General features: G+C 48.5%; 1 protein-coding gene across 1 annotated transcript in view; it reads right to left on the reverse strand.

Annotated features, from left to right (window-relative positions):
- Positions 1-1,271: 1,271 nt before the first annotated feature.
- TPRG1 (tumor protein p63 regulated 1) overlaps positions 1,272-17,500 on the reverse strand; it is a 36,706-nt gene continuing 20,477 nt past the window's right edge. Inside the window, exons 2-4 of the mRNA XM_048506417.1 lie at positions 7,776-7,992; positions 5,695-5,786; positions 1,272-1,452 (exon numbers count right to left, since the gene is read on the reverse strand). Coding sequence (XP_048362374.1) covers positions 1,272-1,452; positions 5,695-5,786; positions 7,776-7,992 — 490 coding nt within the window. The remainder of the gene's footprint in view (positions 1,453-5,694; positions 5,787-7,775; positions 7,993-17,500) is intronic.

Raw genomic sequence — 17,500 nt, forward strand, 5'->3', positions numbered from 1 at the left:
CAGGAGCGCCCCAGAAGGCAGTGCGCTCCTGCGGCCGCATGCACGGGAGGCTGCTGCACTGCCTTCTGGGGCACGCCCCAGAAGGCAGTGGGGCAGCCTTCCAAAAATCGGGACACTTCAAAAAACCCGCGGAACGCAGGACAAATTGTTTTAAGGCGGGACTGTCCCGCCAAAAGCGGGACGTCTGGTCACCGTATACAATCCCCATGGGATTTGTAGTAGTTGCAGACCCCTGCTCTAGGTGATAATCCTTTGGAGGGGGGGCTCTATGACATCATACCCGATGGAGCATCCTTTTCAAGCCTTTTTCTCTACAGCCAACCTACAGCCAACCAGACCCCTTGGCAACACATTTCCCTAAAACTGAACCCTCACATTAGCAAACTCAGAGGTGGCTTGTCGTTGCTTGCCTCTGCCCAGCTACACTGGACTTCATCTCTTGAACTTCTCAATGCCTGCCCACTCATGCACACCTGAGCAGAGGTGGGATCCAGCAGGTTCTCACCAGTTCCCGAGAGGGGGTTACTAATTATTTGTGTGTGCCGAGAGGGGGTTACCAATTGGGTCCGCTTTTCCGTCTCCACGCCCTCGCCTCCCCGAGAGGCACCCTGCCTTTGAACGTGAAGGTCCCATATAGCAATGGCGACTAATAGTGTAACTCCCTGAACTGGGTTAATCCCTTTCAGGTCCTGCAATTCATGGATTCTCAGCCTTTCGTGCCTTTTATCTCACCAGTCTCTATCAAAGAACCTGTGTGTTTCACCATTGCTGTGTTCAGATTTGTGAGTCGGGGCATTTTCTATAATGTGATGATGATTTAGAAATGACCTGGTGCAAAAAAAAAAATTGGGGGGGGGGTCGTGGTTGGGTGGCTGCCTATGGGGGGGGCAGCCACCCAACCCCCAGCATCCAACTCAGGTTTTGCCCAGGGCTCCGGTTTGCCTAGATACGCCTCTGCCCCTTTGCTGGGGGCGGGGGCTGGCGAGGGAACCTGTTACTAAAATTTTCGGATCCCACCCCTGCACCCGAGCATTTTCACCCTATAGACTTTGCCTCTAAAAAGACATGCATTGATTTGATGGATCTGGCCAGTATTTTGTAGCTTTCCAGCAGTGACCAACTTGATGCCTCTGGAAATTTCTGAGCAGGGAATGAGGGTTCCCCTAGGATTTCCCCCCGCCAAATGATGTCTGGAGGTATGCTGCCCTTGTGCATGGAGGTTCTTTTTTAAGCTGAAGAGCCATCGCAATCTGTCACCGCCCTCTTGCGCCTCACCTGTCCAATGACCGCTCTGGAAAGGTGAAGGATCCCAGGCAGATGCGGCTGACGTCGGTCAGGGGAATCCTCCGCAGCTCGAGGCATTTTAACATGATGAAATCATACTTGCAGACCAGCAGAGCCGTGTCTGTGATCACCACGATGCGCTCCTTCTCGTTGTTCCAGTGGTCGATCCTAGAAGAGAGCCCAGAAAAAGTCAACGCGTGGCCGACCCATGAACAGATGAAAGTGCCAATCAAAAACCAGCATTCATTCGGACCTTTTGCTGTCACACTGCAGAACAGAAAAAACCTACCTGTCAAGTACATTTGTACCCCACCCTTGATGGCAGAAGAAGAAGAAGAAGAAGAAGAAGAAGAAGAAGAAGAAGAAGAAGAAGAAGAAGAAGAAGAAGAAGAAGAAGAAGAAGAAGAAGAAGAAGAAGAAGAAGAAGAAGAAGAAGAAGAGAAGGAGTTTGGATTTATGTCCCCCCTTTCTCTCCTGCAGGAGACTCAAAGGGGCTGACAATCTCCTTGCCCTTCCCCCCTCACAACAAACACCCTGTGAGGTAGGTGGGGCTGAGAGAGCTCCAAGAAGCTGTGACTAGCCCAAGGTCACCCAGCTGGCATGTGTGGGAGTGCACAGGCTAATCTGAATTCCCCAGAGAAGCCTCCACAGCTCAGGCGGCAGAGCTGGGAATCAAACCTGGTTCCTCCAGATTAGATACATGAGCTCTTAACCTCCTACGCCACTGGTGCACACAAGTCACTGCAGATGGCAGGAAAGCACACGGGCAAAATACGTGCCACCTGCAAGCACCCGTCCTGTCCAAATTCTACCGCTTTAGGTCTGCAACTGATCGCTTGTCTGTATTTCTCCCAAGGAGTTCGCTTTGCACCCACTAGGTGGCAGCGCTGAGAGTTTTGCTGCAAAATTGAAAGAAAGAATAAAGAGCCCAGATCATGACAGGTCAGGCTGGCTGGAACTTGTCACGTCTTGGAAGCTAAGCAGGATTAGTCCTGGTTGGTACTTGGATGGGAGACCAGCAAGGAAGTCCAGGGTTGCCGTGCAGAGGCAAACAATGACAAACCACCTCTGCTGGTCTCCAATCTTGACCTGGTTAGGGCAGATCTTGGATGCTAAACTGGGTCAGCCTTGGATGGGAGACCACAACAGAAGGCTAGGTAGCTATGCAGAGACAGGCAATGACCAAGCACTTCTGTAAGTCCCTTGTCTTGCCCTGGGTAGCCCAGATTAGCCCTTACAACAGCCCTGCAAGGCGTATCTGGTCCAAGATCACCGAACAAGCTTCAGATCTTGGAAGCTAAGCTTGGATGGGAGACCACCCAGGAAGGCCATGATAGCCCAACAGAATGCCCGTTGTTCAGAGTTATACAGAATGTGCAAACTCAACTGTTTTAAGGTCTCACCGTTCCCGACTAGATACCTTGAGTTTGCCCTTCTTCTAGGAGACAGAAGAAAGAAACATGAAAATGTTTAGGCTCTTTGTCTAGGAAGAAGGGCAACAAAAGGCAATAGAGATAAGAAAGAAACAGGCCCTAGTTCATCCTGCGTCAAAGAATCAGGTGCCGACACCTTCCAATAAGGGTCTTAGACATCCCCAAATGTTTTGGGAAAAGGGAAAATCTCCACCTTTCTGTATGACTGATGGATGATGTGGGCATTTTGGGGTGTATTCTTTTCTGCCATTTTGATGTAACCTGTTGTAATGCTATAAAAGTAAGAACACACTGCCATTTTGACTAGGCTCCTCTGATACTATTTTTGCCCCAGTTGGCTGAATAAAATTCAAACTGATTTTATTCTGTATCAGCTTGAGCTTTCTTGAGCTTCTCTTACTTTGTTGGTTAACCCGTGTTAACAGCCATGGGGGGTGTCGGAGAGGGAGGCAGTGGAAGAGATCCAATTACAATGCACAGAAATGATTGGCATCAGTAAATAACCAATGGACTGGTTCTTCGGTGTTTAAGTTAGCCCTCAACACTCAATGAAATGTCAGCATTCCTGTGGCCCCCTCAGATGTTTACATTTTTTTCCCTGGGGGCAATTGCCAGGAAAAGATTAGAGAACAGAGTCCACCACGCTGGCTGAGAAGGAAAGAATGGATGGGATGGAGGGATCTGCCACACAAACAATAGGATGATTAAAGGAAGAATATAAGGCCCAGTAAATGGAGCAAAATTAAATGGCTCATAGTCCTTGGAGAGTTTTCCACTGACTAGTGTTATAGCAGGCGGAATAAAATCTTCTGGTTATGTAGGCGCAGAAGTAGTAGAAAGTCAGAGCAAGTGGAAGAAAGTCAGAGAGAGACAGATAAAAGGGTTTTGGATTTAACAAAAAGATTATTTCCTCTTTCCCTCCATTATTTTTCCTATAATGGAGAGATGGCAACCATAATGCAGCTCACTTGACCAAAGAAATCATGCAGGCCTTAAACCTATTCTTTTCTAACTCCAAAAATGCCCCTTTGTTCACAATTATGCAAAATGTGCAAACTAAACTGTTTTTGAGATCCTGCTGTACCCAGAAGATACCTTAGAAAGTTGCCCTCTTCCTGAGAACCATAGGAAAAGCCTATGAGAAAGTTCAGGCTCCTTGTCTGAGAAATAGGGCAACTTGAAACATACATGATAAGAGGAACAAGGGTTTTGGGTTCATGTAACGTCAAAGAGTGAAATGCTGATATCTTCCAATGGGGATTCTGGACAACCCCAAAGGGCTGTGGGAACAGGGAAAATCTCCACCTTTTGTATGATTGATTGATGATGTGGGCATTTTGGGGTGTATTCTTTACTGCCATTTTGATGTAGCTTGTCATTAATACTATAAAAGTGAGTACACATCGCCATTTTAAGTGTGGCTCCCCTGACTTCTTGTCTTTACCCGCAGTTGGCTGAATAAAAATCTCTAATTTTATTCTGTATCGGCTTGAGCTTCTTCGAGCTTTTTTTATTTTAATTCATTGTAACAGTTATGCCAAACACAGGGACATGTCACTATTCGTGAATGTTGGTGCTGTTCCCTGCATGTTTGAGGGCCTGGGCTAATCCCCCCCCCCCCTCCTCAGAAAAGAACCTGCCATTCTTTTGTTTTATGTTTTGATGGTAATGGTGCGGTATAGTGGTGAGAGTAGCTGGGTGTTTTTTATTTGTATTGTCGAAGGGACACACTGTGTAACACACTTCTCTCTGTGATCCACCTCTGAAGATGCCAGCCACAGTGCAGGCGAAACGTTAGGAACAAGTTCTACCAGACCATGGCCACAGAGCCCTTCGGGGACGGGGCGGGATAGAAATTTAAAGTATAAATAAATAAATAAATAAAAACCCACCAGAGCCAGATTTTTATTTGTTTGTTTGCTTGCTTACTTCCTTGATACCTCGCCTTTCTCCCCAGTGGAGATCCAAAACAGCTTACATCATTCTCCCCATCATCATTTTATCCTTACAACAGCCCAAGATCACCCAACAAGCTTTCACAGCAGAGTTGGGATTCAAATCTCCAGATCCTAATCCAGCACTCTAACCACTCTACAACGCTGTTTCACTATACAGCTTTCACACATTCCTTTGTCAGATACCTGATGAAGGGCAGTTTGACTCTCAGAAGCTTTTACCCTGGAAATCTTGCTAGTCTTTAAGGTACTCTTGGACTCAAATCTTGTTCTTCTACGGTAGACCAACACAGCTACTCATATTATATTTGTATTAGTTTTAATTTATGCCCTGTCTGTTTATGTTTATCTTGTATCTTGAGGAGCAGCAGTGGCATAGGAGGTTAAGAGCTCTTGTATCTAATCTGGAGGAACCGGGTTTGATTCCCAGCTCTGCCGCCTGAGCTGTGGAGGCTTATCTGGGGAATTCACTCCCACACACTCCAGCTGGGTGACCTTGGGCTAGTCACAGCTTCTCAGAGCTCTCTCAGCCCCACCTACCTCACAGGGTGTTTGTTGTGAGGGGGGAAGGGCAAGGAGATTGTCAGCCCCTTTGAGTCTCCTGCAGGAGAGAAAGGGGGGATATAAATCCAAACTCTTCTTCTTCTTCTACACCACCCTGAGCCCTTTGGGGGTGGGTGGTATAAAAGTTAAACGAACAAACAAACAAACAAACAACCAACAACAAAAATATATAAATCCAATAATAAATAAAATAAAAATAAAATAAAATAAAATAAAATAATGCCAGGTACGAGCTTTAAGGCTCAGAGATAACGTTTCCAAATTGGCCATCTGGTCCACACTGCCTGTTGGCCAGTGAGAGACAGAGCCGGTTGACGATCAAGCCGGAAGCTGAAGGCCACCATGATATTTCAGGCTGGCAACCACCGTGAGGTAAACAAAATAAAAGTTCTCAAGGCTGTTCCAGGGAAAACTTGTCAGAACCCCTCCCTCCCACCTGTACACAAACAGATCCTTACTCGGTGAGAATCCAGAACCCGTGGGCTGTTTCTCCCATGTTCTCCACCACGTGGGCTCTCAGGTCTTCCACAGCTTGGTCAAAAGCTCCTGGCTGAACAAACGAAAAGGGACATGTGGGACGGCAACTCTCTAAAAACGTGACAGAACAGAACCTTCCCGCCCATTTCTCCCCCCCCCCCCGCACAACTCGTGGCAAGAGATGCTCAGAGAGGTGGTTTGCCCTTGCCTGCCTTTGTCTCGCAACCGTGGACTTCCTTGGTGGTCTCCCACCAAGTCCTAACTAGGGCTCATTCTGCTTAGTTTCCAAAATCGAATGAGATTGGAAGAGCCTGGGCCATCCAGATCAGAGCAAACATGCAGAAGTGTTTGGCGATTGCCTGCCTCTGGGCCAGGGGTCTGCAACCTACAGCTCTCCAGATGTTCATGGACTACAAATCCCATCAGCCCCTGCCAGCATGGCCAATTGGCCATGAAAATAACAACAGTGAAAAACTCTGAAGTTCTTCTGTTGGGATTATTGGGAGATGACGTCCCAAATCAATACAGACTGCTTTTCATGTAGCTGTCTACTGCTGCAAGGATGTGGTAGGTGCAGAAATGGAGAGACGACAAAATACCAACAAAAGGAAGACTCGATACAGAAAGTCACGGAATATTCAAAAATAGCAAAATTACCAACTTTACTAAGGGACAGTTAATACAGGGAAGTTTGTAGAAAACTGGAAACCTTTTACAGACTAGTTCATGAAAAAAATATGGTAGAAGAGAAATAATTGGTCAATATCCCCATGAACATCTGGAGATTTGCAGGTTGGAGACCCCTACAGTCTGGGTAGTGACGCTGGACTTCCTTGGTGGTCTCCCATCCACGGACCAACCAGGACCAACCCTGCTTAGCTGCCAACATCTGATGAGAGCACAGAAATTCTGGGCCACTCTGAAAGCCACTATGTCAGACTACACAGAGAAGCCATTGAAATCCACCAGCACATGGACAATTTCAACAGAAAGGAAGAAGCCATGAAAATGAACAAAATTTGGCTTTCAGTACTTAAGAAAACTAAAATCAAGACAATGGTTAGTGAACGCCACCCAGGCACAGGGTGTCTCTCTGCAGGAAGCAATTCAATGGATTAAATGTGTTCAGCAGAGGCCAATTTACTGGAGATCCCTGGCCCCTCAATGATGCGGCCGGCCTCCACACGGGCCAGGGCCTTTACTGCTCTGGCACCGGCCTGGTGGAACACACTACCACCAGCTGTCCGGGCCCTGCAGGACCTTGGAGAATTCCGCAGGGCCTGTAAGACTGTACTGTTCCACCGGGCCTTTGGAGAGTCCAGCCGCTGATAGTGCCTCCACCCCGCCCCCTCTGCTACGGGGTCCCATAACATCATAGAGACCCATTTTTTACTTTCTGGGGAGGGTTGGATATGGGTTTCGTGGGCTACTATTTTAGAATATAACTGTTTTAAATTGCATGTTTTATGTATGATTTAATGTTGTTCATCGCCCTGAGCCCTTCGGAGATAGAGCGGTATACTAAATCTAATAAAAATAAATAAATAAATAAATGAATGAATAAATAAAATGCCAGGCAAATTTATTTATTTATTTATTATTCAAATGCTACGCAAATGCCCTCACTAATTTGATTATGCAACTTCAGCGTTACATACATATGCTAAAATGGGTGGATTCCCCTTAACACATGCAAATTACACTTGCAAGTTGAAACCTTAACTCTTTCAACCAATGCAGATGGTTCTTTCTCCCACCCTGGACATTCCACAGGTATATATATATATACTCCACTTGCTTTACTACCATCAGATCCTCTGAAGATGCCAGCCACAGGTGCAGGCGAAACGTCAGGAGAAAATTCTAATGGAACATGGCCATATAGCCTGGAAAACCCACAACACCCTTTTCAAAAGCCCTGACTACAAGAGAGGATCAGGACCACACATTGATGGGAGCTTACACAGACAAACAAACTTGTGGACAATGATGATGTCTGTCTGTCTCCCGTGCCTCTCTTTGCAAACTCAACTGGTCCGCCGTCTCCGCCTTATTGACTTACCCTGGTCACAAAATACTTCCTGGCATCATATGGGTCAGCCTGAGGCCGTGGGTAAAGAGTGAATTTGGGAGTGGAGGACGCAGCTGCCCTGGGCTGTGTTTCTGTAGCGTTCCCAGGGCTGGCCTTGCTTTCGCCACTCTCTTCGGGGTCCATTTGCATGTCCACGGTTTGGAACTCCGGGTCAATTCTGGCATCTGACATTTTAGCAGCCTTGAAGCTGAGAAAAAGCAAAAAAGGAAGGTTTAGAATCATAAGAGCATAAGAAGGAGCCAGCTGGATCAGACCAGAGTCCATCTAGTCCAGCACTCTGCTACTCGCAGTGGCCCACCAGGTGCCTTTGGGAGCTCACCTGCAGGAGGTGAAAGCAATGGCCTTCTGCGGCTCCTGCTCCCGAGCACCTGATCTGCTAAGGCATTTGCAACCTCAGATCAAGGAGGATCAAGATTGGTAGCCATATAGATCGACTTCTCCTCCATCAATCTGTCCAAGCCCCTTTTAAAGCTATCCAGGTGAGTGGCCATCACCACCTCCTGTGGCAGCATATTCCAAACACCAATCACACGTTGCGTGAAGAAGTGTTTCCTTTGATTAGTCCTAATTCTTCCCCCCAGCATTTTCAATGGATGCCCCCTGGTTCTAGTATTGTGAGAAAGAGAGAAAAATTTCTCTCTGTCCACATTTTCTACCCCATGCATAATTTTATAGACTTCAATCATATCCCCCCCTCAGACATCTCCTCTCCAAACAAAAGAGTCCCAAACGCTGCAGCCTCTCCTCATAAGGAAGGTGCTCCAGTCCCCCAACCATCCTTGTTGCCCTTCTCTGCACTTTTTCTATCCCTTCGATATCCTTTTTGAGATGTGGCGACCAGAACTGGAAACAGGACTCCAAGTGCGGTCACACCACTGCTTTATATAAGGGCATGACAATCTTTGCAGTTTTATTATCAATTCCTTTCCTAATGATCCCCAGCATAGAGTTTCCCTCTGAATCATGGCTCCGAATGGTGCCAATCGAGACTCCACAGTTGTTGAATAGTAGTTTTGGGGTTATTTGGTGTTCTATTTTGTTTACTTTATTTGTATCTTTTCTCCCTTTCCCATTGGGTACCAAAGCCACTGATATTATTCTCCTCTCCTGCATTTATTCTCACAACAACCTTGTAAGGTAGGATTGGCTGAGTGAGCCTGATCTGTCATGATCTGCCCAGTCCTGGTTCGATCCTTCCACGTCTTCCGGTCAGGACGTGGGATCCTTTCCCCTTCTCCCTGCCCCTCTTATCTAACTGCTATTGCCGTAGTTTTATTTTATTCTTGCAATGCTTTATCCAGGGGCATAATGCCCATTGGGCAAGGTGGGCAGCTGCCCAGGGCACAACCTTGGGGGGGCATCAAAATGCAGGGTTCTTTTTGGGTATTTTGGGGATGGGGCACCCCCTTTGAGGGTCCATAACTTTGGACCCCCTAAAGCAAACTGCACCAAACTTGGGGGGGGGGTCCCATCAGGACCTACACACCTCCTCTCTTACACAGATGTGCACACACAAACCCCTAAGAACATAAGAACATAAGAACTAGCCTGCTGGATCAGACCAGAGTCCATCTAGTCCAGCATTCTGCTACTCGCAGTGGCCCACCAGTGGCCCACCAGGTGCCTTTGGGAGCTTTGGATTTATATCCCCCCTTTCTCTCCTGCAGGGGACTCAAAGGGGCTGACAATCTCCTTGCCCTTCCCCCCTCACAACAAACACCCTGTGAGGTGGGTGGGGCTGAGAGAGCTCCGAAGAACTGTGACTAGCCCAAGGTCATCCAGCTGGCATATGTGGGAGTGTACAGGCTAATCTGAATTCCCTCCTCCCTGAGTGCTAGAGGTTTTTTTCACCTTTGGGAGAGGATTACGCACGCTCTGGAGAACAAGAGCCCATCCTGGCTCTGATCCATGGCAAAGTCACACTGACCTCTGCTTACAGCTTCTCCTGGCAGACACAAGGAACGCCCCCCCCAACAAGGGAAGGGAACACTTAACAATATTGAGCAGAGTGGATATGAAGCAACTCTTGGCCCCATTAGCTAATACGCAGTGGACAGGACAGCCCCGCGCTTGGCAAACCTACCCAACAGTGAGGTGACTTCCAGCCAGGAACACAGTTTCCTGTTGGGTGCAGCCGTGGCTAATGTGCAAAGGAACTGAGAAGAAGACCCAGCAGGGGGCAGACAAGGGGGCAGCTAGAGAGGGTTGTTGTTGGGGAATTGTTTCCCTATTTGGGTAATAAGCAGAGTGAGAGAAAAGACCAGGAGACCTTTGCTGTGATTATAAAACAGAAACTTTACTTAACTAAATCAGGGTAGGGTATACATGGAATAAACATAACAAATCCTTACTATTCTAGCACAAACTTAGTTGCAGAACTTAGGCACATGTGAGCCCACACGTGGCCTAAGGCATTCACCTCTTAAGGTGAATCCATCTTACAGGTAGCAAAGAAAAACCTCGTGTGTGTGAGACAAAGAAAACACAGTTAACTTTATAACCTCTGACCTACGTGCTCTGCCTCACATATGCAATGTCAGATTAACTGCCCAATGACTAATCAATGAATAGATAGCAAGACACTGACCTCACTAGCTAATTAACATGCACACAGTTAACCCCTTGTTGTCAGGATTGTGACAGACACTTGCAAATCTTAACAGTTGTGGAGGGCTGGAAAGAGGGCTGGAGCAGAGGCGTAGCTCCAAGGGGACAGGGGGGAGGTTCAATGCAGCGGGTGAGCGCCACTGTGTGGGTGTGATGAGGTCAGTGGTGGGATCCAAAAATTTTAGTAACAGGTTCCCTCGCCAGCCCCCCCCCCTCAGCAAGGGGGGCAGAGGCGTACCTGGGCAAACCTGAGCCCTGGGCAAAACCTGAGTTGGATGCCCCCCCCATGGGCAGCCATCCCACCACGACCCCCAATAATTTTTTTGCACCAGGTCATTTCTAAATCATCATCACGTTATAGACAATGCCCCGACTCACAAATCTGAACACAGCAATGGTGAAACACACAGGTTCTTTGATAGAGACTGGGGAGATAAAAGGCACAAAAGGCTGAGAATCCATGAATTGCAGTACCTGAAAGGGATTAACCCAGTTCAGGGAGTGACATTATTAGTCACAATTGCTATATGGGACCTTCACGTTCAAAGGCAGGATGCCTCTCGGGGAGGCATGGACGTGGAGATGGGAAAGCGGACCCAATTAGTAACCCCCTCTCGGCACACACAAATAATTAGTAACCCCCTCTCGGGAACTGGTGAGAACCTGCTGGATCCCACCTCTGGATGAGGGCATTCCAAGGGTGGGGCAGGGCGGGACGGGGGCGGGGACTCATCAGTACACCGGGTACTTTTCTCCCTTGCTATGCCTCTGTGCTGGAGTCATCAGCATGGCCGCAGGGGTCCATGCCTGCCAGCCTGCATAGCTACGCAGCTGAGGGATGGAGGTAATAAAAGAGACACGCCTCCGTGCGAAGGTGTGGCAGCACCCCGCATTGTTTCCGTGGGCTATGTCCGCTGCCTGCACAGACTGCAGGTTGCTTTTTGCCAACTGCAACCCACTGTTCCTTTGCTGCATGGAAGGGGCCTAAGGCGAACGCGGCGGCGATGCATCTAGCGTTGTCAACTCTGGATGGGGGAATATGTGGAGATTGGGGGGGCGGAGCCTGGAGAGGGTGGGGTTTGGGGGAGGGAGGAGCTTCAGCCGGTTGCAATGCTGTAGAGTCCGCCCTCCGAAGCAGCCATTTTCTCCGGGGAAATTGGTGTCTATGAGCCCTTCTGCACCTGCAGAATAATGCACTTTCAATCCACTTTCAATGCATTTTGAAGCTGTGCGGAATAGCAAAATCCACTTGCAAACAGTTGTGAAAGTGGATTGAAAGTGCATTATTCTGCATGTGCGGAAGGGGCCTATCATCTGGAGATCAGTCGTAATACTAGGAGATCTCCAAGCTTCAACAGAAGGTCACCGGCTCCTTCCGCACTTGCAGAATAATGCACTTTCAATCCACTTCCAGAATTCTTTGCAAGTGGATTTTGCTCGTCCACACAGTAAAATCCAGCTGCAAAGAGGATTGAAAGTGGATTGAAAATGCATTATTCTGCAGGTGCGGAAGGGGCCGGTATTGAGAGCAGAGTGGAGTAACAGGCCAGAGACTGTAAAAGAAGAAGAAGAAGAAGAAGAAGAAGAAGAAGAAGAAGAAGAAGAAGAAGAAGAAGAAGAAGAAGAGGAGGAGGAGGAGGAGGAGGAGGAGGAGGAGGAGTTTGGATTTATATCCCCCGTTTCTCTCCTGCAGGAGACTCAAAGGGGCTTACAATCTCCTTGCCCTTCCCCCCTCACAACAAACACCCTGTGAGGTGGGTGGGGCTGAGAGAGCTCCAACAAGCTGTGACTAGCCCAAGGTCACCCAGCTGGCGTGTGTGGGAGTGCGCAGGCTAATCTGAATTCCCCAGATAAGCCTCCATAGCTCACGCGGCCGAGTGGGGAATCAAACCCGGTTCCTCCAGATTAGAGACATGAGCTCTTAACCTCCTACGCCACTTGACCCTCTGGAGAGCCAGTTCTTATATAGCAGAGCAAAAAAGAACCTTAAGTAATTTATTAGCCTTTTTGGAAAAGGGTTTTTCTTGTGCAAATTACAAGATAACGGGCCACTGTGAAGGTTTAACGAAGTCATTCAACACCCGGGGAATGATACCCACGTGTACACTGTTCATGTTGATTTGTTGTTGCGAGCCCTTTGTAGAGGGACTATTTGGTTTAGGAATCTTTATGTCAATTATCACACAATAATAAGCCTGTGTAGATATTGTTTATGCTGTTAAGTTTAACACAGTATAAAAGCTCATTTATAATTGCTTAAGTGTCCATTGAATATTTGGGACTCTTTAGTTTGGAGAGGAGGCGTCTGAGGGGGGATATGATTGAAGTCCATAAAATTATGCATGGGGTAGGAAATGTGGACAGAGAGGAATGTTTCTCTCTTTCTCACAATACTAGAACCAGGGGGCATTCACTGAAAATGCTGGGGGGAAGAATTAGGACGAATAAAAGGAAACACTTATTCACGCAACGTGTGATTGGTGTTTGGAATATGCTGCCACAGCAGGTGGTGATGGCCACTCACCTGGATAGCTTTAAAAAGGGCTTGGACAGATTTATGAATAGAATAGAATAGAATAGAATAGAATAGAATAGAATAGAATAGAATAGAATAGAATAGAATAGAATCTTTATTGGCCAAGTGTGATTGGACACACAAGGAATTTGTCTCCGGTGCATATGCTCTCAATGTACATAAAAGAAAAATACATTTGTCAAGAATCATAAAGTACAACACTTAATGATTGTCATATAGATCTAATAAGCAATCAGGAAACAATCAATAGTAACGAAACCATAAAATGTAAAATCATAAAATAAAATGAAATAAATTGAAATGAAATGTCAGCACAGGCTATAGTCATACAGTCATAAGTGGGAGGAGATGGGTAATAGGAATGATGAAAAAGTAGTGCAGTAATTATATATAATAAATAGTTTAACATTATCGAGGAGGAGAAGTCGATCTATGGCTACCAATCTTGATCCTCCTTGATCTGAGGTTGCAAATGCCTTCTCAGACCAGGTGCTCGGGAGCAGCAGCAGCAGCAGCAGAAGGCCCTTGCTTTCACCTCCTGCAGGTGAGCTCCCAAAGGCACCTGGTGGGCCACTGCGAGTTGCAGAGTGCTGGACTAGATGGACTCTGGTCTGATCCAGCTGGCTTGTTCTTATGTTCTTAATATTAGAGGCCCTGGGACGATCATACAGGTGCTTGCTTGGATGTTTAACCGACCTAGAGGTTGGCATTCCTAGCCATGTGGGGACACATGTCTTCAGGCGCATGCCAGCTGGTCACGTGGGGGCAAAGTGGAGAATAGCCCCCCCACCCTTCCCCTAGGAACGGCCCCACCAGGCTGAGGGGCGACCCGTGGCAGGCTCCCTCCAACTAAGGTAAGGGGGCGCAGTGGGGGGGAGGGGCACCCGGAGAAGCTGTTGCCCGGAGTGCCACCCCTCTAATGCCTCTGGGTTGCTATTACTAACCCCCCCCCCCCCAAGGTGGGACTTGGCAGTCTCACGGAATTACAACGGAACTCCAGAAGAAGAAAAATAAGTTTCTCTGCAGAGCAAAATGATTCCTTTGCAAGGTACATTACGTCATTATACCCTCCTGTGGTCCTCCCCTGCCCCCCCCCCCCGATCCCCTCTTCTGCAAACTCCACCCACAAATCTCCATGAATTGGCCCACACACTGTTGGGAAACTTAGCAAGCTGTTGAGGGGAGAGGGTTGCAGCCAGTGGTGGGATCCAAAAATTTTAGCAACAGGTTCCCATGGGGGTGGGATTCAAACTGTGGCGTAGCGCCAATGGGGCTGGGCGGGGCACGACGGGGGCATGGCCGGGCATCCCGGGGGCGGGGCTTTCCTGGGCAGGGCTGTGGCAAGGACACAGCCGCTGCGCCGGTCCTTGGGCGGGAAACGAATGCACGCAGGCGCAGGCCGCCACGCACGCCGGTGCACCTCCTGCTAGACTGCTTCAAGTTCTGCGCACTACTGCTGAGAGGAGGGGCGTCACTAAGGCCAAAATCAGGTGACAAAATCACCAATTAGTAACCCCCTCTCGGCACACACAAATAATCAGTAACCTACTCTCGGGAACCTGTGAGAACCTGCTGGATCCCACCTCTGGTTCCAGCAGGTTGGTATCAGCATAATGGTTGTGGGGATAAAAATGAGTTCAGCGTATTGACTTCCCGGTTCAAATAAACACAACGGGGAGGGATCCAAACAGGGACTCCGAAGAATAAGTCAGCCAGCCGCCACCTCTTGCAGGGTCAGACGGAAGACAGGCATTTGTGAGAAATGCTGTGTGCAAAGGTCTATTCAGGGAAAGTTCCCTTCCCCTTAATATCAGCTCCCCCAGCTGCTCGTCTCTGTAGGACAACCTTGGCATAGGGATCTCACCTGCAAGGATCCTCAGCAGCCTTACCTGTGCCAGGTAGGTACCCCGCAGGAAGTTGGCTGCCAGCCCCTGACCTGCCCGCAGGAGGATATAAGATCACGTTTCCGACTCAAAGGGCAGGAGCGAGACCAGAAGAGGAAGTGGCGGAGTTTGTCGGGAGAGGGAGAGGCCGAGCCAGCTGGACGGGTGTAGCGCACAGAGGTGTGTTTGTCTTCCTCTCTCGAGAGCAGGGACAACACCCAGTGCAGAGAACAACCCCTGTGTGGAAAGGGTGTCTCCTGGTCAGTTGGCACACGTTGCGTTTACAGAGGGCCGTGAGAGAAGAGGGCACACCTTGATCCTATCGTTGTGGGGAGGGGAGAGAGGCTGTTACCTGCAGCTATTCTGCACTGAAATATGCCTTCAAAGTTGGGAACTCAGGATGTGATCTCCCCTGCCACCGAAGAGCTGAGCCTGGGTGCAAGGACTCACACCTGGCTGTCGGGAGGGGGGAGACGTCTTCACCTTCTGATATGTTGATGGATCTTTTCCTTTCCTTTCTCTTTCCTTTGATGCTAGTAACTGTAGCTAACCACAAGCAACTCTGGCACCTGCCCAGCGGGAGGGGGGCTGGGCGGCAGGTGGCCAGGAACTATCGCTGCGCCGGCCTTGAGATGCTCAACTCCCAAACATCATTCTTTCCATTGTGGTATTAAGAACATAAGAACATAAGAACAAGCCTGCTGGATCAGACCAGAGTCCATCTAGTCCAGCACTCTGCTACTCGCAGTGGCCCACCAGGTGCCTTTGGGAGCTCACGTGCAGGAGGTGAAAGCAATGGCCTTCTGCTGCTGCTGCTGCTCCCGAGCACCTGGTCTGCTAAGGCATTTGCAACCTCAGATCAAGGAGGATCAAGATTGGTAGCCAGAGATCGACTTCTCCTCCATCAATCTGTCCAAGCCCTTTTTAAAGCTATCCAGGTTAGTGGCCATCACCACCTCCTGTGGCAGCATATTCCAAACACCAATCACACGTTGTGTGAAGAAGTGTTTCCTTTTATTTGTCCTAATTCTTCCCCCCAGCATTTTCAATGAATGCCCCCTGGTTCTAGTATTGTGAGAAAGAGAGAAAAATTTCTCTCTGTCCACATTTTCTACCCCATGCATAATTTTATAGACTTCAATCATATCCCCCCTCAGACGTCTCCTCTCCAAACTAAAGAGTCCGTGGGAAACAGGGAGGGGGGGGGTTATAGCGGGAACTCTGAGGGGCTAAAAGCAACTGTATTTTCATAGTCAGGCCGAACTGAATTTGTAAGCTGCTTTTTTTTTTCTCTTTCTCACAACACTAGAACCAGGGGGCATCCATTGAAAATGCTGGGGGGAAGAATTAGGACTAATAAAAGGAAACACTTCTTCACGCAACGTGTGATTGGCGTTTGGAATATGCTGCCACAGGAGGTGGTGATGGCCACTAACCTGGATAGCTTTAAAAGGGGCTTGGACAGATTTATGGAGGAGGAGTCGTTCTATGGCTCCCAATCTTGATCCTCCTTGATCTCAGATTGCAGATGCCTTAGCAGACCAGGTGCTCAGGAGCAGCAGCAGCAGAAGGCCATTGCTTTCACCTCCTGCATGTGAGCTCCCAAAGGCACCTGGTGGGCCACTGCGAGTAGCAGAGAGCTGGACTAGATGGACTCTGGTCTGATCCAGCAGGCTAGTTCTTATGTTCTTATGTTCTTAACTGGCTTTCTCAGAGCCAGGTACGAGCTGTTATCAGTGAAGACTTCTGATCCAGCATCCAGAGTCTGCTTATTGACTTCAGCCTCAAGACCTGATACTCAGTCTCCTAACGTATAAACTCATAATAAATTCATGAGAATTTACAGAGTGCCTTTTCTTTGCTTTACCCCCCCACCCCCCAACCCCGGTGTGTTCTGAGAAGAGTCACAAAGGAATCAGAAGTTTTACTCCCTGGCGATCTCCCACGGATACAATCGATGTCCTGGCGGCCCAAGTCAGTTTCCCTGTAGACTATTGACACTTCAGAAGGTGGACCGTATGGCAGTGGTGGCGAACCTATGGCACGGGTGCCAGAGGTGGCACTCAGAGCCCTCTCTGTGGGCACGCGCAAACAGAGTCGCTCCCACCACCCCACACACACACATCTAGGCTGGCCTGGGCCTCTGGGCTCGATTATTAGCATTAAACCTAAGACCTAGGTTTGGGGAAGCAGTGTAGGTAACCCTGCTAAACGCTGTTAAACCCCACTGATTTTCATGCGAAGAATTAAAGCACGATCCTTTACTTGGTAGTAAGCTCGGTTGCTGGCAATGGGGCTTACTTCTGAGTAAACCCTCTTAGGGTTATGATTCACCAGTTGGAAGTGTTGCACGGTTGCTTCAAAGCAAAGCCACCTTCTACCACCAAGCTTACTCCCGAGTAACGCACACCTCGGAGCCAACCGTTTTTTCTAAACTAAAACCTCAGTATTCAGGTTAAATTGCCGTGTTGGCACTTGGCGATAAATAAGTGGGTTTTGGGTTGCCATTTGGGCACTCGGTCTTGAAAAGGTTCGCCATCACTGCCCTATGGCATTGTTCGGGGAGTGGTTGTTGTGGGTTTTCCAGGCTGTGTGGCCGTGGTCGGGTAGATCTTGTTCCTAACGTTTCGCCTGCATCTGTGGCTGGTATCGTCAGAAGTGTACTCGGC

This window comes from Sphaerodactylus townsendi, linkage group LG08, assembly GCF_021028975.2.
Source record: "Sphaerodactylus townsendi isolate TG3544 linkage group LG08, MPM_Stown_v2.3, whole genome shotgun sequence".
NCBI lineage: Eukaryota > Metazoa > Chordata > Lepidosauria > Squamata > Sphaerodactylidae > Sphaerodactylus > Sphaerodactylus townsendi.